The 24116-nt window shown below is 34.5% G+C and overlaps 1 protein-coding gene and 1 non-coding gene across 2 annotated transcripts; both read right to left on the bottom strand.

Annotated features, from left to right (window-relative positions):
• Positions 1 to 2508: 2508 nt before the first annotated feature.
• TRNAY-GUA (transfer RNA tyrosine (anticodon GUA)) lies at positions 2509 to 2595 on the bottom strand. Its single transcript is given in 2 exon segments — positions 2509 to 2544; positions 2559 to 2595. It is a non-coding gene; the product is annotated as a tRNA-Tyr (tRNA).
• A 582-nt stretch (positions 2596 to 3177) lies between these two features.
• LOC105174222 (gibberellin 20 oxidase 1-D-like) lies at positions 3178 to 5282 on the bottom strand. The gene is made up of 3 exons (XM_011096248.3): positions 4492 to 5282; positions 3787 to 4108; positions 3178 to 3670 (listed from the first exon to the last, which is right to left on the bottom strand). Exons 1-3 carry the CDS (start codon positions 5046 to 5048, stop codon positions 3374 to 3376), a joined length of 1176 nt encoding a protein of 391 aa, XP_011094550.1. The 5' UTR covers positions 5049 to 5282; the 3' UTR covers positions 3178 to 3373.
• Positions 5283 to 24116: the final 18834 nt, after the last annotated feature.

Genomic DNA, 24116 nt, shown 5'->3' with positions numbered 1-24116 from the left:
GCCTCGCCATCCCCACCCCTTGAACTCCTAAACCCCAATGTTGCCCAGCCCCTGAAATCCCGGTTTCCATCATGATCGTGCAACTCGAGACCCTTGAAACCTTGTCCTCGCATACCCGCCCCCTAAAATCTCTCCCTTTCCCCATCGCATGCTTTAAGACCCTGACGCCCTAGAATCCCAATCCGAATTGGTAATATATGTTATGTATTAATGGAACTTGTATCAATTGTATTTTTGTCTGAGAAAATATATAAGTTGTGACAGAGATTCTATCAAGGAAAATCAAGTAGATGAAAAAGAGAGATTTTAATAAAATTAACTCCTATGATTTAAAATACAAATCATACACCATTGGAAGGCTTATTATGTCTAGTTTATTATACTAAATCAATTTTGAAAGTTAGTTGTTATAATTAAAGTTATGATTTAATTAGGGAGCAATGCTCATACTGTGAAGATTACAGATTTAGGGGCGGTAAGGATAATTTTTAAAAATATAAGCACTGATTTTAATATATCAAGATATATATTGATGGAAACATACTCGTCTCTACTTTATATAGAAGAAAATGGAATAAAGATATGGATTTTGTAGAGGGAGATATTTAATGATTAGTTAAAATACAAATATGATCTATTGTTTTATGAAGAAACTACAAAATTATCGATTTATACATTTTACAGTTCATTATAGGACACGAGATTGTGACACGTTGCTATTTGATGATTGAGTGGAGTTAAATTATAAAGTTGTTAATGTACGGATGACACATTGAGATGAGTGTCGAATGGAGTTGACAAAATGTGAATGATTTATTAAGATGAGAAAACGACTTACCTAATGTGGGGCATATTCAATGGTTTACAATGACATGACGTGATTGATGACGAGCTGTGTGCTCATGATGATATATATGTGATATGAGAAAGATGAATATACAGCTAGGTACCGTAGCGCGAATGGTACAAGGATATCTCGAGCAAAGCGGGATATCCTATGCTGACGGCTACACACTGGTGTGGTGTAGAGGTACCAAGTTCAGTGTGATGTCCTGTGCTGGGATTGCTACACACTTGGCCAGTGTGGAGATATCACATACGATGGGTATCCTGTGCTGGAAGTTACATGGTATTATTGATTGAGAGGATTAGAGCCGACAGAACTATTGAATACGATCAAGTTAGGCTAAGCAGGACCCAAAAAAAATAATTAATAATTAATAAAACTAAACTTCAATTATGTATAAATCATGTTGTGGATGGTGTTTGATTCTAATATTAGTTTCGCTTGATTATTGGCATTATTACTTCGTAATTCATGAAATGGTGTGATAAGCATCAATTGATTGGTATTATTGAAATTGCAACTTTGTGATTATAAAAAGAATACTTATTGATTGTGGTCATGGAATGAAATTGAATTTATATTATACGTGCCTATATGTGTATATATAGGCTAATTAGCTAATACTTACTGAGGTAACAACTAATAAATTTACTATCTATTTTTTTCAGGAGATAGAAAACAGTAATTCATCTAGTTAGATCGTAAGTCAGTTGCCAACTTTATAGGTGGGTCAGCAGTGTCATCCTAAGTCGGGAGCTGTAGTTATATGGAGACAAGAATATTAAATTGCGATACTTTATAATAGTTAGAAACTCTGATGAAGTATGTAATGAGCTTGAGGTGTTTGTCAAATGTTGACTTTATTAGTTATCTTATCGAGATAAATATGAGTTTGTTAGGGTAATTAAATGTGATTATGGAGGAGGAGCCACATTTGGGTGATATCAAAGCAGGTCTATATTTATAGGGTTATATGTTGATTTTGAGATGTGTCTAACGATTAAATTACTTAATTTAGGATGGTTTCCCATGATGTACATGCTGACCCAATATATAATATGACCCCATGTATTTTTACTGAATCATTATATAATATTTCACATCTTAATTGAAATACTAAATGAAAATCAGGTTATAACACTCGCACAAATTATATTTGTTTAATTTTTTATTTTTATTTGTATGTAAATTTTTACGAAAAGATAGAAGGGTGGTCAAAGTAATATTTATGGGAATAAAAAATATCACCTCATATATTTTTATATTATTTTTACTAAATCTAAAATTATTTTATTAATCTTCTTATTGAATCTGTATGTAATTTACCCCTCTTAAAATTAAAATATTAAATTATTTAGTTAATAAATTAATGAAATAGTTAAATTAAAAAATTATAAAGTATAAAAGACATAAATTTTTAAAATTAAAAGATTAAATTTTTTTATTACTAAATGTTTATAACCAAAAGGTAGAGGGGGTGTCAAAATAATATTTATGAGAAGTAACAATAGGAACCCGCATATATTAATTATTTGATTATTATATTGATAAACAGTTTTTAGGTTATATTAATTATACAGACATACCTGAGCTGAGTGTCCTATATATAAAAACTTAAAAGTAATATAGAAGTGAAAATTGGAAGACAAAAGGATAAATTGTCCGACCTGCCGGATTCGAACCAGCGACCTAAGGATAGCTATGATTCACACTACAGTCCTCCGCTCTACCAACTGAGCTAAGGTCGGTTTGCGTTTACACAAAATTGAATTATCTTTTTCATGATTGGTTTGAAGCCTTCATAAAATAAGTTTTAAGTGATCACATTAAATGATTTGAAACACATTCTTGTCAAAGTCATAATTTTAGAATAAAATATTAATTGAAAGTTAAACTAATAATTGGGTTCTAAATTAATTAAGATCCATATAAACTTAGGCTTTATATAGCTCAAGATAATAAACAAACAATAGACTCATATGAAATTTGGGTCTTATGCGTCATGATGGATCGATCTAAAATAAATTTAGTATCAAATTTTAATATCTATTAAATTATTTTCTTGTACTGTAAGGGTGAAAACATACGCTCGTATGTATTAACATGTGAAGATGTACGTATAGAGTAGTTTGGTGGTAAAAAAATTTATTTAACCTATAATAAATCAATAATAAGTTATAGTAGTCCCTTTCAATGGTAGGCGTCTACATTGGATACCATATTTGTTGTTGTGCACTAATTATAGGAAGACAAAGAGAGAGGTGAAGATATGTTAGAATGTGATAATTAAAGACATTGACAAATCATTCATACATATATGGTTACAGAAATACATATATAGTTGCCCCTTACAACTATTAACTTATTATTCCATTCACCCTTAATTATATTTGTCTAAACGAAACACTGTCGTCGTCTCTTCAAATTTATACATACATTTTTACATGAAATTCTTGTTGATGGGATGAGATTTGACCAGACTCGATGTGGGCCAGAATTCATGGAACTAAGACAACGTGGGAGTACTTATGAATGAATTACAAGACCTAAATGGGATGTTTGTTTTTGTTTCTTCTGCAGCCAATGGGAGAAGGTTTGGAGGGTGTTCATGTCAGCCCTGTAATGTTTTTGTGTGAACTCAAGAAGGGTTGGCCATGTGAAGTCTGGACATAATCTTGGGTGATTGGAATCCACCAATTCATGTGGTGGGCTCACCACTTTGTCCTTTCTCGGACAAAGAAAGAAAGCAAGTGATTTCCTAGGACACCTGCTGTTCACCACTGCCCTGTGCAAACAACTCTTGTACCTCCCATTTGAGAGTGCCTAAATTAGCCAAGAAAGCATGCATGACAAAAGTTAATTTCAAGAAAAGAAAACCCTTAATAGTTGGTTTATCATCATTGGTTATAGCTAGTGATATATACATCTATTCAACTTACCATGAATGTATCACCTATGTTGACAACAAAGGCATTGAAGTTGGGAGGTATCGACTGCCATTCCTTGTCGACAAACACCTGGAGTCCACCGACGTTGTCCTGGTGGAGGATGGTGACTGATGTTGGGTCACAATGAGGTCCGGTGCCTAGGGTTTCATCTGGCTTTTGGCATGGTGGATAGTAGTTCAATCTCATTATTGACTCGTTTTCTCTGAAAAACTCATTGAAATGAGTATGAGCCACACCCAAGCTCATGGACAGGAGCTCCATTATTCGTGTTGAAAGTGTGCTCATTGCACTACAATAGTCTTGGTAGACTTTCCTGCACATATTTATGGATTGAAATGATCGAATATTTGAAAGCATTGTCCGAGTTAGTAAACATTGTGTACTATTAGTTTGGTCATTTCACTTTGTACGTACCTAATTTGACCAAACTCAAATCAGTCGGCAGATAAAATTACATGTGCTTTTGGTTGCTGTATAGTAATACTAAAACAAGGATGTTCAATGGATTGTTGTATGATTAATTCAGTAGTCAAATCAAGTTCGGACAAAGATTTTTTTTCTTTTTATATTTATCAACTCACGATTATTTAGATCTTATTACGAGTACGAGGATATCTTTGTTAGCGGCATATATCTATCATTTCTCTTATTAGAAAATACTTCAAGAACTAAACAACATAAAAACATGTTCCATACCCTAAGTTTGCAAAATCTTCACCCAGAGTCCTGCAGAAGTAGTCCTCAACAATGTGGGAAGAGCCCTTTTCTTCTGAATACTCGAAGGAGAGAGTTTCTTTCCATGGCAGCTTGGAGGAGAACCTTCCTGTGAAGCTACTAGCATAACCACAATGCTCACCGAGTTTCCTCTGAGCCCTTTGCTTCTTTTCAAGTGGCTGCTCGAAGAAATCATCCATATAACGATGAGCATTTGCTATGAGACTGGCATCAACGCCGTGGTTCACCACTAAAAAGAAACCGTGATGCTTGCATGCTTGGCCGACCAGGTTTGCCGCCCTAGCTGAGGCGGCAGGGTCACCAACGAGGAAGCCAGTTAGGTCAATGAGCGGGACGTGGAGTTCTGAAGGGTTGGGTTGGGGCTTTTCATCATCGGGCCATATGAAATCCGGGGGTATGTGGGATTGGTGTAGGATCACCGATGCATCAAAGATTAGGGTTTCTTCTTGTTGTTTTTTGTGTTTGGTGGCATGGTGAGTCATGGAGGATTGGTTCTTGATCATGCAAGGAATAGTCATTGCATGAGGTGTTTGTGAATTGTAGGAAATTTTAAGGGTTTACTCTTGAGGAAATATGTGTTGGGGAGAAAGAAGGGTTGGGGTAAGTAGCATGTGGAGAGTTTAAGGAGCAATCTATATATCTAAACATATACTATGAAGGTCTAACTCGACAAAACCTGATTCGGACTATAACTTTCTTGACAAGACCGAAAAATTTGCATTGAGAAAAGAGGGGTCGAGAGAGAAACATGAAGAGGGTAGCAAGGAAAGTTCGAAAGTGTGTTGTAAAGAAAAAGCCAAGGGTGTGTGTATATATAGGGACTAGTTCATGATTGAAAATTTTAATTTAAATTCAATTTAATTTGATTTTAGACTAATAATCTAGTCGTGTATACGTATATATATCTACATATACAATATAAATAATTAATTAGGATTGGTAAAACTCGATACCAACTATAATTTTCAAGTGGGAATCTTTATACCAATGGACAAGTGATTTTATACCAAAGTTCCATCAATTTTCGAATGATGATTGGATTTGTTATTTTTCGCAAGAGCTTCTCGACGGAATTGGCAATAGAGTCAAGATACAAGTGTTATCAATCTGCAATCCATCACAAAAGGCGTTGCTGATAAAGTTTGTTGAAAATGTCAGTCCCTACTAACCTGTTTTTTCTTTTTTTCTAGTGGTCTCAGTGTGCCCGAAAACAAATAAAAAAACAAACAAAAAGGATGTTCAAAATTGAGAAAACTCGAGACGTTTAGTCCTATGTTTTACGTGATTTTCAAAACTGAAGAAACTCAACACATTTACTCTTATACATCCGGTAAAGTAGATAATTAAATGTGTCGAGTTTTTTCAATTCGAGATCATTAATTATGAATTAACTGTGTCGAATATTTTCAATTTTGAGACTATTATAAAATTTTCGTAGAAATAAAGAATTAAAAATATATGTTGGATCTCTATCTTGTGGGACTACGGGGGTTGATACAAGGAAGGGCTTATTATGTCTGAAAAGGGCAAACCCTTCATGTGCCATGAATAGAGGAAAATCTTTGGGGGCACAAGAGTCCACTGATGCCGCTCATGGCTTTGCTGTGATCATCCAAACAACAACCTGAAAACCCTATATTAATAATGGTTGAGAGATGATGTCAATTATTTCATGAGGTTCCCATTTTGATTTAGGACAAGAAAGGGCAACATATATGGGATCCTCTCGTAAAGGGTTGTTAGCTACGGTAACTTGGGGCATTTGTCGTTTTGTACTATTTTCAAGCAACAAAAGTTGTCATGTGAAGGACAATTTTGAAACATGTCGATTTTTTTAATTATATTTTTATTAGTGTTGTCGAGCACACTCGATATATGTATATAAAAAAATATTAACAAAATTTAAATAACCACATTTTTTTTATTATGTCTTTTATCAATTATATTTATCTGACATTTTTGTAAATAAAGAAAAAGGTACTGTTTATTAAGGTTTAAAATCTTAAAATAATTCATTTCGACTGACAAAATGTAGGTTACGAAGATGACCCAAAAAAATATAGTTATATATATTTATATAAATAACCATTTCTTTAATTAATGAATCCCTATCGATAAATTTTTATTCAAAATATTTAGGGTATGATTCGTATGAAATAATAAATTAGGAATGGAATGAACATTTATAAACTCATTCCAAATACATGCTCGGTATAATCGAATTTTTTTTTGACCAAATTTGATCGAATCAATCCAATTAGAAAGCAAGTGTGATAAACTTGCTGTATGATTCGTCATTTTTTTAAATTGTACATTAATCACACAACAAGTGTGTTACACTTATCATATGATTGATTCGTATTTAGCAGAGTTCATTCCCATAAGTATGAGATTAGCGATTTTCCCATTTACCATAATTTTTAGCTATATATTCCCAATAAATTAGGAATAGGTGGCTTTTTCTTTGTATTGCTAAAATAACTTTTAATAAAATTATAATTGCAAGATTTTTAGTGACAAAGTTATATATTATTTTGAAAACATAAAATAAAAAAAAATATGAATATAAAATATGTAAATATGTGTTACCAAAATTTATATATAATATAAAAGTTTTTAAATTTTAAAGTATTTTATTAAATATAATATAAAGTTACTATCATCTTTATAGGCATTTACAAATATATTACTATAAGCATAAAGTATTATATATAATATAGCATGTATACCATATATTAATGTCTATATTTTTTATGTTAATGCTAAAGTGTGTAAATAATAAGTATTTATTAAAAAAATTTAAATATATAAAAACATCAAATAAATTATATTATAAATTTATCTTTAATTTAATATTTTAGAATAACATTAATTATGTAATGAGATATTAGTCAGTTGTTTCTTTTATTTTAATTTTTAAGTTTTATTATTTAGAAAGCATATAAATTAGTAATTTGCACATATATGTATATGGTATTTTACTTCACGTCCAACTCTCTTCACAAACCACTTGGTTGATATGTTATGTTAGAAATAAATTTCCATAACTATCTATTTGTCTAATGTTGGATAAATTGCATATTTAATTAATTTATAAATATATCTATGTTAGACTTGCAATATTGTGAACTAATATTGTTTTGTAAATTATAGGAAAAAGAACTTGGTAGAAAAGTAACTGTTCTCGAGGTATTTCAAATATGTCATAGAAAAAATAAAAGAATTAGGAAGTTCATCGACAACAGATCCAAAAGAATTAGTGTAAGGATAATTTGTCATTGATATTTAAATATTGGTTGGTATATATATTGAGAAATTTTATTAGACTTTTATTACATAAATGTTCCTTTATCTAATGTACTTGCACAGGAAGAATACCTCGCAAAATTGGGTTTCACTGATGTTTCTTCCCAGACTTCATTCGATCTCTCAACTTGGTATGATATAACTGGAGGTCCTTCTAAAGGACGCTTATATGGATTTGTAAGTGACTCGTCATCTACAAGTGCAAGTTCAGTCAGCTCTACTTTTAGAGCATCTGAGGAGAAGCTTAATAAGTTAACAAAAGTTCTGGAGGATATGCGCTCTAATGCTACAAAGATGCAAAAGAATTTTCAAGACGAGAAGAAGAAGAAAGTAGAAAATTGCTTGAAACTGTGCTTGAAGAAACTTGAAAGAGGGAGGAAGAGGCTCGAAAGAGAGAGACAGACATACAAGAATTAGTTCGTAAGTTACTTCAAGATGAAGGATGCACAAATCATTAATTTGTTGGTTGGTCTGGACAGTAAGAGCAACAACATTCCAGGAAAGATTATTAGTTTCTTTTTTCTGTTGGTTGTTTATGACTTAGTTTATGTTGATTTGGGTTGTATTTTGACTTACTTTTGTTAGTTTTGCAGTGCAGACAATGATATTATTTGGTAATATATTGATGATACAAACATCAATTATATTATTATTGGTTATATTATGAGTATCTATTTTGATATTATTTATAATTTTTAATTTGAAAAATTCAAATTTTGGTATTGATTGAATATGTATAATGATATAATGAGCAGGATATTAATTTGGGTATAGAAAATAAACAATCTTTCAACAAAGATTAGAGACGGACTAGAGATAGAAAATTTTGGGAGTTTAGAGATAGAATGGAGATGGAAATGTGTAAGGATTTACAGAAGGAAGAGAGACGGAAAAGTTTGGGAGTTAGAGACGGAGTTAATAAACAAAAACTCGAGGATTAGAGACGGAAAGTATTTCTCTTTATCGACAGAATCAGAGACGGATTACTCTAAAATTTCATCCTTGTTTGTCGGCAGACTTAGCAACGGAAATGTTTGGTGTCAATTAGAGACGGAATATTTCCGTCGCTAATATTTAGCCACTGGACTTTCAGCCACATAGTGCGAGGAACAATTTTTTGGTCCCTATTTCATTTCACAAACGGAAATCATAGTTCTAGAGACGGAATGTTCCGTCTCTGATACCCTATTTTGTTGTAGTGAATTACCTCCCTTGTTATTTAAAAAACATTTCTAATGAATCGAAAGAGTGCAAAAGTACTTAAATATCCTCGCTCTTTTTCCGGAAAAAAATCAAAAAATATATATTAAACAAAATTTAGTGAAATAACCAAAATGTTCGAAATAGATAAAAACATCCAACACCCATTCTGTTTCTTTTCTCCATCCCTCTGTATTGTCCTTTTGCCTCTTTGTTCGTGGCAATATTCACTTTAAAATTTAGTTTGGTAGGCGGTGGACATGAATACCTTACTTAAAATTTGGTTCAAAGAACATTTTAAATCGAAAACATCAATTTACAATTAAATACGTGAGGGGCTACTTTCAGAATATTACATTTATAATTATGCGTTGTAACCCTCCTAATGGGTTACATTTAAGATAGAACAAACATCAAGTGATGTAATTATTTTTAGTATAATAAACATGTATTTATAATTAGGGTAAACTTTGGTGAGTGTAAATATATTTACCTTTCCAATGTTAGAGTGCAATTGCTCGAACTAAAATAGCGACTTGCGTGCACATATACTTATCTTTGGGAAATATCACATCAATAGGGAAATAGAATTATTTTTCGTCGTAACTTAAAGTTTTTACATTTTTTATCCTATTAGTTATGAGATTCTCACTTTTGATCTTATAATTTTAAAAAACTTACACTATTGGTCCTATGGAACCTTTCCTTTAGAAACATAACCAAAAAGGCCACATCTCATTAAGTTTATGGGACCAAAAATGCTACTTTTTTAAAGTTATAGGATCAAAAGTAAGAATCCCGCGATCGATGGGACCAAAAGTGTAAAGTCTCTATCAACCACAAGCCCACTTTATAGAAGTTACAAGATCAAAAATAATATTTTCATAGTCGATAAAACTAAAAGTGAAAAGACGCTAAATTATTGGACAAAAATGTTATTTCCCCATAGTCAACCACACATGTAAGTGCATACTATATATGCTAAAGTGGACCGACAGTCACCTTATCAAACAAACATATATGTATGTAAGTGCATAGAATAGTGGGATTTGATTGATTGTCAAACCAAGTTGGGGACACAAATTGCAAGTCAAGAATGCTCTAAAGTGTTGTACTACTTCAATCTTCCAATTATGTGCATGCAATTTGCCCTTCATTGACAAGAAACAATTCCACTTCTTTTTTTTTCTTTTTTTTTTTTGAGTATTTCAAATCTATCACAAATTGATTTTAATCATATAGTATGAATGTATGCAACAACTAAATATGAAAAAGGAAAATAGGTGCAAGATGTTATTCGAGAATTTTCATCATTCAATAAAATTTGTTTCGATTAGGAGTATTTTAGGTAAACTACAATAAAAAATCGCATATCAGTATTATTTATAATCAACTAAAAAGAAGTATATATAAAGATGGTTGCGGATAAGTTGTTATGTTCTTAGACTTATGTCCACTTACATATAAAAATAAAGTTTCATTTAAGGTAGCTTTCGAGTTGATAAAAATTAAAAATTCTACTGAAACCTTTAGAAGCACTGCAAAACAAACTGTAACATCAGAAAAATATGCAAAATAGTATAAAATAAAAAGATCGTGATGTTCATATATAATCAACTATAGATGTCTTTATTACATTGATACATATATATTATTGTTAGACTTTAAAACAACACATAATTATATCAATTAGTATCAAATAAAATGTTTATTGTGTGATATGAATATTCTCCATTGGGAATATGAGATAAGTATTATGCATGCTAGAAATTAAACTAGAAAAAGTATAATGATTTGTAGGAAATTTACTTGAAAAGATGAGTGAACGAAAACAAAAAATTTAGGATCTAGATTTTAGGTCAATGGGTCGATTAGGTCGTCCAGACCTTAAAAAAGTTCTCTGTTCTGTTGATGGATTTGACATGTTTGGTTGGGGTTTGGGGGGGTGGGGGGGGGGGGAATTCCCAATAATTTGGAGATTTTATCAATACTAGGTCCGTATGAAAATTTTTATCCATGCTCAATCAAACAAACTAGCATTCTGAAGATCGTCTAACTATTACTTTTTTAAGAGAGCACACACTAAAAAATAATTAGGAAATATAATTATACCGTTAAATACAATTTTTCAGTCTGTGTTAGGGAAATGGAAAATATACCCCTTGTGGAAAAAAATAACAATTAATTATCCTGTGTTATTAAAATACAGTAAAATACCAGCCTAATGCGTTTCGGGTATCCCACGTGCCTTTTTTTATTTTTTTATTTTTCAATTTAAAATTTAAAATAATATTTATATTCTTATTTGGTAACGGTTGGATCTTAAACAATTTAAGGTCCAAATTTAACTAATAATTCAACAGTGTAGATGTAATCTATTTTAAATTAATGTTTTAAATTTAAGTAAATAAAAATAAAAATAATATTAATACGTGCGATTTTAGCACGGGTCCAAAGTTCTTGGATCTTTGAGGTTGGATTTGAACTATTTGAATGAAGGCTCTTGAGAAAGAGGACCTGCAAAATAAAGAGTTAACACTCTGATACTTAAGTTAGTCTCGGATTTAAGAATAGATAAATATAAAAATGAATTATGATGAGAAATTATGATAAAAGTGAGAATTCCGTATATAATAGCACGAAATTAGAGTAATAGAGCAACAGCAAGAAGAGTTCTGGCATGTGGAAGAGGCCGAGGGGTACCTCTCCTATTTATAGAGGAGGAGTTTCCTGTAACAGGAGTCCTGCTGAGGGGAATCCGCATGCCCAGCAAGAAAAGCAGGATCTCGTGGATTATGCTCCCCCTTATCCATTCCTTAAGAAACAAGTCTCTGGGTGAAGGGAGACTCCTTCTTCGTGCAGATTCCTACCGGGTGAGGAGTCCTTTCAAGTTGAAGAGTCTAACCTCTCGAGGGCACCTTCCTTCCTACAAGCTAGCTTTGGGGGCCTTTGGACTGGGCTTCCTCCTTGGTCCATATTTGATAAAGTAGGTTCCCTTTCTTGACTGGAATGTGGTGTGAGGGGCGCCCTATTATATAAATAAAATAATATTTTGTTGGTTAAAAATATATCCAGATGCACGAAGGGCGCGTGTAGTACACTGCTGAGCCGAGGGAGGCATTTTGCTATGATGCATTCAAAAAACGCACGGGTTCAATTGATATGGACTATGCTCAAAGCTTGGACCGAATTGAATGCAAATCTTAAAGAGAGGACCTACAAAAAAGGCGTTACCACTCCAACGTCCAAATTAGTATTTGATTTAGGAGAAAAATACTCGTAAGAATTGAAATGTAAGGAGAAATCGTGATAGAGTAAGTCATTTCGTGCGAAAAATAGTGCTAAGAGTGCAATTAGAATGCTAATGCAAGAATAGAGAGTGATTTTCCAAATTCTAGAGGGAGTCCCCATAGTGGGTTTGAAGGTATCCCTGTTGGTGAACTGAAGGTGTCCCTGTCGTCAGGATGAAAGTGTTCCTCTCGTGGGGCTGAAGGTATGGCTGCTGGAGAACTGAAAGTGTCCCTGTTGATGGGTGTTGAAATGAGAAACTGAAATAAAAATAAGGATTTCGTGAGTAAAATATAGCAAAATCACAAGTTGAGAGTTTTAGCGAAATAGCAAGACAGTTTCCAGCTTCTTGAAAGTCTGTCTATTAGAGGGATGCTGCCTGTATTTATAGAGAAGGATTCCCTCTTGGTAGGGACTCTGTTTCTGAGCTGCATTTACGAAAAAGAAGGAAAAAATCTGGGTATAAGGCACGATCTTATCTCTTCCTTGACTTGAGTAGCGCGTCTTTAGTTGAGGGAGGACTCCTTTTACATGAGGACCCCTACTTCTACAATGTGTCCTTTCTAGGTCAAGGAGTTCAGCTTCTTGAGAGCGCTTCTCTTTTTCCTTGGCTGGCTTGGAAGGTAGGGTTGAGGTCTGTTAAGCCTTGTACCAGGCCTCCTTCTTGGGCCGAACTTGGCTTCCCTCTTGGGCTGAGCCTGGTGTACTGGGCTTCCCTCTTAGGCTGAACCTAGTAATTAATTTTTCAGCAGGTCGTCTTCATGATATGGGCCTCCAAGGATGTTACGGGTCTCTCATTTCTTTCCTTTTTTTTTTTGGATCGTTTGGGCCTCTTTAGGCCAACCTATTTTTATGCACATCAATAGTCCCCCACTCTAATAAGTGGAGATTTCAACACTTATTAGAATAGAAATCTTTAGAGATGGGGTCCGAAGAATGAACTTTTTCTTTCTCCTTCTTTTTTTTTTAATACCTGCAAAGAATTTTACTAGCATAAGCATGCTTAGAATAAGAAGAACTTACTCCACGCCTGTATGGAGCAGGACGTTTTAGGAGGGTGCCTCCATGGAGGAGGGCTTAATGGGTGCTTTTTGTGCCTACTCTGTTGTAGAGCTTTATTTTTCTGCAAGAGAATATAAATAACAAAGACATGTATATGTTACGGATAGATCTTACACGGAGCGAAGTTATTGTGCCTCCTCGAAGGAGGGTTTGTTTGAGAGGGGACCCTTCTAAGAGCAAAACATAAGAACCTCATTGGAGGAAGAATAAGGTGTCCGCTGGAAGCAGGGCTTAGATGCCTCCGTAGAGGAGAGCTTAGGTGCCTGCACGGGACAGAACTTACAAATCCCTCAAAGAAGGACCAAAGTGCCGATCCAGAGAGGGGTTAGGGTATTTGTCTGGAAGACAGGGCTTCTTTTCCTGTGTGGAAGATAGGGCTCTTTATGAGACGGTTGTCTTCCTCTTGAAATCTTTACAAGCATATATATTCTAACATATTGTAGGTGGTAAGATAAATCTCCAAAATTTGATAAAATAATAAATATTCCTTGAGGGAAGCTGGTATATAAAGATATATTCGTTGAGGGGGATGCCTGCTTAAGGACGAGGCTTATTCCGTGAAGGATGCCTGCTTGGGTGCAGGGCTGTTCTTCTTAGGGGGATGCCCTCTTGGTTTAAGATTTTTTTTTTTTAGGGCGATGCTTGCTTCATGACAAGGCTTACTCTTAGAAGACATTTGGGTGGAGTAGGTCCTTGTCCTCTTGTTCCTTGCATTTTTCACCAAGGACGGAATTTTTGTACTCTCTAGCCTCCTCCAAGTTGATGTATCATTCAGCTAGTGCTAGGAGATTGTAAAAATTGCGAGGGGTTTTCTTAGTTAAAGAGTTAAAGAAATTCCCATCTTATAATCCTTGCATAAAAGCACAAATTAGTGTATTAGATGTTGTAGTAGGGATCTCTAGGGCAGCTAAATAAAGTGTTGAAGATACTCCCTTAATGATTTCCCTTCTATTTGATATAAAGAGAAAAGGTTATCATCGTTTTTTGACATTGTTTACTACTGGCAAATTGATGAAGAAATAGAGAGCGAAATTCTCCGAATGATCGATGGATCCTGAGGGCAATTGATCAAACCACTATTAGGTCAATCGTGTGAAGGTGGTTACAAACACACCGCATTTGACCCAGGGGTGTAACGGTAGAGAAGGGCAGTATTTTCAAAATAGGAGAGGTGCTCTACAGATTCGTGGTTCCGTCATACTCCGACAGGTTGGGCTGCTTCAAGTTGTGGGGGAGTTTGTTTGCCATGATCTCCTCACTGAAGGGGATATCATATTGTTTCTCTAAAGGCATTCCCGCGATTTGGTACTGGACGTCTTGGAGGCCTTTTTGCAGGCATTCCAGACGTGCGATCCACTAAGTAGGGACATCCTGCTGGATTTGTAAGGGGGGCCCTAGTCTCTTGCAACAGACAAGGGTAGGGGATACCATTTGACTTCCTTCCTTATGGGCATCCACGTCGAAAGGGGTTACTGCTTAGGTTGGGATTAGTGTCGCCATCTGCTCTCGTATGGCCATCGTGATCATCTATTGTATGGTCCATAGGAGTTCTGGGGGGAGCCCCACAAGGAGGTATCTGAAGAGGGACTGTGGTTTGGAGGCCTAATTAGCAGATTAGTAGGTCTGGAGGATCCTGGGACCATCGCTCCACTGGCGTGGACTGCCCCATTGATAGGGGATACCCTACTGGCGGGTGCCAAGGGGGTTCCTACAACAACTTGCAAAGTTTGCTTGTCAGGTGCCTCCATAGTCTTTTGTTTGCTTGCAGGATTGGTGGAGGTATCCATGGTAACTCACGTCTTTAACTCAAGTTTCCACAAACGGCACCAATGATGCATTCAAAAAATGCATGGGTCCAATTGATATAGATTATGTTCAAGGCTTAGGCCAAAGCAAATGCAAATCCTAAAGGGGGGAACTACAGAAAAGGCGTTAGCACTCTGACACCCAAGTTACTATTGGATTTAGGAGACGTAAGAAATGAAATGTGAGGAGAAATCATGATAGAGTAAGAAATTTCGTGAGAGAAATCATGCTAAGAGTGCAATTTGAATGCTAAAGCAAGAATAGAGAGTGATTTTCTAGATTTTGGAGGGAGTCCCCGTACAAGGTTTGAAGGTGTCTCTGTTAGTGGACTGAAGTGTCCCTGTCGTCGGGTTAAAGGTATGCTCGCTAGAGGATTAAAAGTATACCTGCTAGAGGACTGAAGGTATGCCTATTGGACGACTCAAAGTATGCCTACTGGAGGACTGAAGGTATGCCTGTTGGAGGACTAAATGTATGCCTACTGGAGGACTAAAGGTATGCATGCTGGAGGATTCAAGGTATGCCTTCTGAGGAACTGAAAGTGCCCCTGTTGTGAAGTGCTAAAATGAGAAATTGAAATAAAAATAAGGATTTTGTGAGTAAAATATGGCAAAATCACGGGTTGAGAGTTGCAAAGAAATATCAAGACAGTTTCCAGCTTCTTGAAAGTCTGTCTGCTGGGGGAATACTGCCTGCATTTATAGAGAATGAGTCCCTCTTCGTAGAGACTTTGTTTGTGAGCTGCATTTCCAAAAAAGAAGGCAAAAATCTGGGGATAAAGCACGATCTTATTTCCTCCTTGACTTAAGCAGCACGTCTTTACTTGGTGGAGGACTCCTACGTATGCAAGGAGTCTTTTTTTAGGTCAAGGAGTCCAGCTTTTTGGGGGCGCTTCCCTTTTCTTGGGCAAGGCTTGGAAGGTGGGTTTGAGGTCCGGTAGACCTTGTACCCGGCCTCCTTTTTGGGCTGAACTGGGCTTCCCTCTTGGACTGAGCCTAGTAATTTTTCAACGGGACCGTCTTCATAATGTGGGCCTCCTAGAATGTTATGGGCCTCTCATTTCTTTCTTCTTTTTGGATCATTTGGGCCTCTTTGGGCCAACCTATTTTTAAACACATCATGCTCTATTTTTTATAACATAGAAGGGTAAATTGTTGTTTTATTTCTTCCAAGGAGGAAAATTGCTTATTTTCCATAACACATGGGATAAATTGCATTTTTCCCGACAATTATATCTTTAAAAAATCACATAAATATGAGAATCAATAATTTAGGGAAAGTCAATGCAACTTTTTAGCTCACTCTTAAAAGTCTAATGTGCAAGTGCAAGAATACTATTGTAGAATTGATTGATAGTCATTTTAACAAACAAACACACACACACACATATATATATATATAAATCTAAGTGCACATAATAGTAGATTTGATTGATTGTCAAACCAAAGAAAAAATGTTTTGCTATTAGTAGAGAGGAAACAATGTAAGTGAAAATATACACAAATGTTCCACAATGAATGTCAATGCAAATTGCTGTTTGTTTGTAGGCCAATCACTTCAGAGGTGAAACTACACCACTAAATTAAGTATTTCAAAAAACTAAAACAATAAATTATATACAATTCTTTTGATTTTAATTATCAGTAGTGAAAACTTTTATACAATTTTCGTCTCTAATAATATTATGAAAATAATAAATGAGACAAAAATAAAAGTATGTATCACTTAGTATAAATAGATAATGACAGTTCTCATGTCGTGACTTGAATTCTTATCTTTGTTTAGACAAAAGTTTGGAAAGTAAACATTCATTAATCATGTTTATGTTATGCCAAATTTACTAAATGATCAAGACAACAATTTTTTATCAAAACTATAATTAATTAATTATTTGGGATGCCAAAATACAAACACAAGGTAATGAGGTGGGGAAGGGCAGAAGTGCAGTGCTGAAGGCAACTAACATGGTGGAGGGATGGCATCAATTTCATTCATCCAGACAAATTAGAGGTGGGGGCAACTCAAGTTTTCCTCATGAACACATTACTTCCTTATGAAAAAAATATAGCAATTTACCTCCAGAGAGATAAATTGTTTCATTTCAAAAAATATAGGGAGGTAAATTGTTGTATTTTAAAAAAATAGAGGAAGGTAAATTGCTATTTATTTTTTCATAAGGGGGTAATTTGCGATATCAAGGAAGTTGCTTGCATTTTTTCCTTATATATATATATATATATATATATATATATATTTGTGGGTGATCTTCACACGTTGGATATGTGTGCAAAATAGAATACGAATTCATTAAATGTATTTTTTGAAAATAAATGTCATGTTGTGAATTTCTTTTTCAAAATTTGTTAAATAATGTAGTTATCATGAATACACTATACACCGCATTTACAAAGGCCACGTTTACTTCTAATATTTAACTAAATAGATTATGAGATTATTCTTAATTAAGTGAATGATAGAAAAAAATTGGGATTAATTATTAACTATGTTCTTTTGCTTATTAATTATATTTTAAGTTAAAAATTAGTTAGATATTATTTACTTGATGTTAAAATTGTGTCGTATCAAATGTGTTGCCCAATATGAAAGATACGAAATGATATTTTTCTTCATCTATTTGTGGTCGCTATAGTAACCTAGTGGGAGTGTCAACAGTTCTTCAATTGTAGAACTCAACTCTACCACCCAATCAGAGGTCTAGTCTCCAGTCAGTCTCGATCATGCAATCTTCTTTTCCACCTAATTTTTAGTGAAGGCTTTCTTGTTCCTGCAGTATAGATGGTCGTGGGGGAGAAACTATCTATGGCAGTTAAAGTAGCATGCCTTCCCCTACCGTATTGCAGATGAAATGCCGGTGTGTCATCCATACAAACTCGAGACCCCGTAACACTCACGATACTCCATCCAGACGCGATACCATAAGCGGGTAGGCCGTTCACGATCCACATCAATGTCGAACACATCATAAATGTCTAGTTCGTGGCATTATCTTGTGTTCGTACACCCACATGCCACAATTTAACAACTTCTCGGTCAACGGCTCTAAGTACACATCAATCAGACGATTCAGATTAGATGGGCCAATGATCACTATCATAAAAAAATATGCACTCAGACTTCATGCACATCCCTAATGAGAGATTGTACGATATAACTATAACTAACCAACATGAGTACGTACAACCATATTGCCCATAATGCAAGCCCATTTATCCACACCCTAATCTAACATTACTAGGTTCCAATGCGAAATTAGGATATGTCTGGTCGAAATGCCTCTGAATCAGACAGATAGCTCATATTGCCCTCCTCTATTTGAGGGGTGGCATGCCAAATCATATGCTTCCTCAGTCGCTGCTGAAGCATTTAACCTCAACAGTTGGAGAATAAGCAGCAAATACCTAAGAAATGCATACGGGACTTCTTGTGGGAGGGGTTTTGCTCCCTGGTTGACTTGTTTCTAGTATCTCTATAAAACTAGCAGTAATCCAGATTAATGTCATTCTTTTAGTAGCATGTAATCATTTTTACACGCATCAATCTTCTCAACAGGTAAACCCAAATTCCTTTTCAACCTCTTTGTAGTGTAGTAAAAGGTGGGTAGGTTGTGATCGCATAAATATTTATTACTAGCCTACTATGAAACCTAAACGTAGCATCTCTTCAAAAAATTGTTCTAGCTTTAGTGTTGACCAGTTCAGCAACCGTCGACAATTGAGATTAGATATAACCATTCAACAACAGTTGGTCAATTGCATGCGCTACATCGAAGAAATGGCCTGATAATCCACTCACATAATCATAGGGCCCCCTACCGTACCAAAAACTAGAACCGGTATCCGTAGGACATGACCTCATATTCTCATCAGCCACACACTCTTAATTAAACAAAAAAAAAAAAAAAAAATCAGCCCAGTTGCATCAAAAATCATCCTTTGCTCCCAATCCATCTGTTGGTTATCACTCCAATGGGTAATACCCTCTTGAGCAACTGGAGGCGAGGTCATTGCATCAAAGTACTCGTACACCCTCTCCTCGCCATTGAAAGTTCAATTATAGTATTCTCACATAAGCCCTCTCATACATAAATCAAAATTGACCTCATCTGGTGTTTTAAACCTTTCGTTTTGCACTTCCAACACGGGCACCTAATCTTTTTGTTGTTCATATGTCTATGCTGACGCTTGTCCCATTCTATGAAAGTACTAACACCATCCCCAAACTCCAGCTTAAGATCCGCCCTCCCCGAAGAATTCTTCTCATACATCCATCATTTCAATTGTCTTAACATGATGATCATCACATAAATATATATATATATATATACAATTGTATTTTGAGCTATAATTCAAATATAACTTGCCACTAATAATATACTTAACATATAAATATAAAAAAAATATAATAAATTAAACTGTATTTTAATTAATAAAATCAATAGGATCAAGTTGTTACCTAGTCAACCAGCTAAAAGATCAACGATACTCAATAAAATAATGCAATTCTACCTGATCAATTGTATATGCTCGAAAATCAAAGAAAGATTGAGAGTGTGTGTAATTTTACAATTTAAGAAAGTGAGAAAAAAAAATAAAAAAAATAACACCAAGTCACACATACACACACACACACACACATATATATATATATGAGTTTTTGGAAAGAAATTTGAAACGGTATTTGGAGCAACCAAAAGTAGCGGTTAAAGTATAGCCATTAGGCTACAGAATGCCTTCTAGGAATAACACATTGCACCTGCATAATCAAGCAATTACAAATAGTAACTAAATTTGTAAGATTATCCATAATTATAACGGTTTTTTATACACTATTGGAAAGAAAATCTTAATATTGCGAGTAGCAATTACAATTTCAATGTGGTCGTTTCAAAATGTATTCCGAATTTATTGCTACCTTTATTTTGTAAAGGATTTATGAATATGCTCTATAAAAAACACAAGTTTAAAGTCCTTGTCGGATTGTTAACTCATCTTACCACCTTTGGTGGATTGAATTATGGAGCTTCTACCGTAAACAAAATTGGAGTTATGCTACTGTACTTGACTCTCATCAGTCCAATTAAACACCAGAAAACCTATACTATTTTGCTTATGCAGGCTAATTAAACAAAGTAAATGTACTCAAAGAGTAATGTGAAATTTAAGGAAAGAATATTGTATATATATGGAAATCACTACACTAATTTATACTAATATAAACAAAAAGGCCTCCGCACTTACAAACGGCGGTTAATAACATTGTCGCACCAATTTTATAAAATAACAATTGTATCCCTAATAGATAATTCTAAAATTAATTATCATCATCCTTTTTTTTCAAAAGTGACTCCACGTTATTTTAACATTGCTACATCAATTTCTTTGTTGTGTCGATAATAAGTTGATTTTTCTTTTATTTATTTTTTTGTAAATGTGATTTGTTGGTTTATATGTTTTATATTTATTTATAATAAATTTTAAAACGTGAAAGATTATTTATTACATGCACATAGGAAAAATGTGCCACGATCACTAATATATCCATAATATATAAAAAGGGACTTCCACACTCACAAACGGTAGTTAATGGAATCGTTGTATCAAGTTTTTGTGAAGCCAAAAATGCCCTTCAATCAATAAAATAACCAACTTATTTAACTTTTTAAATTTTGCATTAATTGATAAATTAAATTTTTTTATTTTTAATGTAATGTATAGATTTTATATATTTTATATTTTTATTTGTAATACATTTTCTAATATACTTTAAAATATGTAAAAGTTTAACCATTATATACACATAGGAACGACGTGCCATAATGACTAGTATATATATATATATATATATATATATTAATATAAAAAGAAAAGCCCTTCCATACTCACAAACGAGCAGTCAGTGACACCGTCGTACATATCGTTCATGATAAAATAACTAACTTATTTAATTTTTAAAATATACATTAATTGATAAATTATTATTTTCTTTATTTCTTTCTTTCTTTTTATTAATGTAATGTACTTATTTATATATTTTATTTATTTATTTTAAAGTGTAAAAACTAACCGAAACCAAAGAAGGTCTAAGAATTTTGCATGAATCCCATGACAGACTTACTATTCTCAGCTAGAGACAAGTACAAATATTAATAGCAATATATATCTATCTATCTATATATATATGTTTAGTTCCCTTATCTTATCCACTGAATTAAAGAATATTGACATAGTTGATGTGGTGGGGCTGCATAGAAAACCTTTGATCATCCTGTGAAATGGGGAGCAAACACAATCTCTACTGATCTCCCCTCCTTTGGACTTTTGTTTTTCTATGAGAAAATGGTTTCAAAAGTTTATTTATGCTTTTGTTGTTGGGGTAAAACAGTTTATTGAAAGCAAAAGGTGGTTGTCTGCACAAAATAAAACAAGTTTTTCTGGGAACACGTGAACTTGTTGGCTGTTGGGACAGTATCGTCAGCACAAACACTGTTAAAATTTGGACTGACATGTACGTCTGAAAAATCTTTCATACCATAAAATTAGATGAAAATATGATCATATATATATATAACAAAAAATCACCTAAAAGTGGAGAAATTTTTTGGAGTCTCCGGTCCTTGTATATTAAAATGCACAAAATAGTTACAGTAGGGAGAGCTACCTCCTTAGAATTTCTAGCAAAGTCATAAACAAGGAGTAGTACTCCTTTATAAATAGAGCAACATTAAACAAGGAGTATTACTCCCTTACAACAAAAAACACGAACAGGTGTACTAGAAAAATTATGACGAGTCAAAAAGATTTTTGTTATCCCACTACATCATGGATCGCACAACACCTGCAAATAAATCTGTACAAAAAAGCCAAGCCAGAGTGTGTGTAATGTTCCAAAAGGATAAATAAATGAACATTAGTATTAACGTGGATATCATGTTTATGGCTGGCAGCCTTTGAACTTGTGAAATGGGTTCATGAGACCTGCAAAAAATATAACAACAAGCAACCAGATAAAGGAGAATAGCAGAAGTGACAAACCAGAAGGTATCTAGGCAAACATTGGTCAAAACATCAACCATATGAATGAGTAACGTCCAAGGAACCCATATAGGCACAATCACATAAACAACACAGAAGAAGCACAGATAGGAGAACAAGTATCAGCAAAGAACCAATCAGTAATGAAGTACCCATAATTTCATGGAAGAATATTTTAACTGAAATTAGATGTACTAGTACTTCTGATTCTAATAGCATAGAAGGAGCAAGCGTCAAGTCTAATCAAACATTTACGAATACCTGTGAATTGTCAGGAGCTAGAATGATGAGATGTTCAATAGCAAAATAATCGACCACTTGGTTACCCTCTCTAAAGATGTGTGATATCTTGAACTCAGTTTGGGATAGAAGATCTCTAATTTGTTGCAGCAAATTTTGAAGGTGTCATGGCTCTTGCAGGGGAGATGAATGAGTTTGAGAGCGACGTTGGCATCTGTTTCCACCCAAATTTTCCTGATGTTACTATCAATGCATAATTTAACACCTCTATATATAGCTTTCAGTTCTGCTGCTATGTTGGAGATGAGGCCAAGATGTTCCTGGAATGCGAGGACGATCTGACTTAGATGATTTCTGATGATACCACCGGCTCCTGCAACTCCTGAATTTCCTTTTGAAGCCCCATTCTTGTTCAATTTGAACCATCCCCTATCTGGCTTAATCCACTTAACAATTGAGATTCTGGATGATATTTTATGAGTGGGAAGTGAAACTTTAAAAAGAGATGCAATAGATCTGTCCCCTTTCTAGTGTATAGCTCTCATGAGGTTGGTTTTATCTAGAAGATGAAGATAATTGAGAGTTTGTAAGATAATATGATTAGCTTTGAAAGGATCCCCCTCAAATATGGCAGCATTCCTGCAAGTCCAAGTGTTCCACATGATCAACGGGGGAAGAATATCTCTGATGTGAAGCTGATTAGAAATATTGCTTCTCAAGGCTTGAAGGATCATGAAAACGTTGTCCGTAACTGGAATATTGATTTGAAATTTGGAGGCAAATAAGCTCCAGACTTCAAGGGAAACCTTGTTATGAAGGAAAAGGTGAGGGATAGTCTCCTCCTCCTTCAAACAGCAAACACATCTAGAGGCCAGAAAGATGCCTTTTTGTTTGAGTCTATTGTCAACTGGTATCTAGTTATGGAGGACTTTCCAAATGAAGATAGAAATGGTAAGCCCAACGAGGGGGGACCAGAGATTTTTGAAGATGGGTAGTGAAGGTTTGTGATCTCTAGTAATCTCCCAAGCTGATTTTATAGATAAGGAACCATGGGGGGATGGTTTCCAATGCATAAAATCTTGATGCTGAGGATTAATGGGAACCTACAAAATAAGGTCCATGATATGCTGAGGAACAACTTCCTTCAATTTACCAATATCCCATGTGTGGTTGGTCCAGAAGTTTTTGATCAGGGCATTGGAGGCTCTGTTGGGGTGTGTGAGGGAATGAAGGATGCCTGCAGGGAGCCAACAATCATACCAGAAAGATATATTACCAGCTCCAAGGCTCCAGAAAATGTTCTCCTAAGAGACAGATTTAATGCTACAAATTCTTCTCCAAATGTTAGAGTCCTTCGGTTTAGCTTTTGTAGAGGCAAGTGTAGACTTTTTACAATCTACTGATAGTAAAGTTGGCCTATAGAGAATTGTTTTGTCTCAACCACCACCAAAGTTTATGGGTGAAAGCTGTAATAGTATCCCTAATATTTCTGATACCCAAGCCCCCTTCTTCACAAGGATAGCATATGAAAGCCTATTTAGTTCAATGAATTTTCATGTGGTCACAGTGGATCCCCAAAAGAATTTGGCAAATAATTGTTCAATTTTCTGCAGAGTGCCAACAGGAGGACTC

The sequence above is a fragment of the Sesamum indicum genome, linkage group LG4, assembly GCF_026168435.1.
Source record: "Sesamum indicum cultivar Baizhima isolate 11 linkage group LG4, ASM2616843v1, whole genome shotgun sequence".
Taxonomy (NCBI): Eukaryota; Viridiplantae; Streptophyta; class Magnoliopsida; order Lamiales; family Pedaliaceae; genus Sesamum; species Sesamum indicum.
Note: the sequence above shows the minus strand (reverse complement) of the source record. Positions and strands in the feature narration are given on the sequence as shown.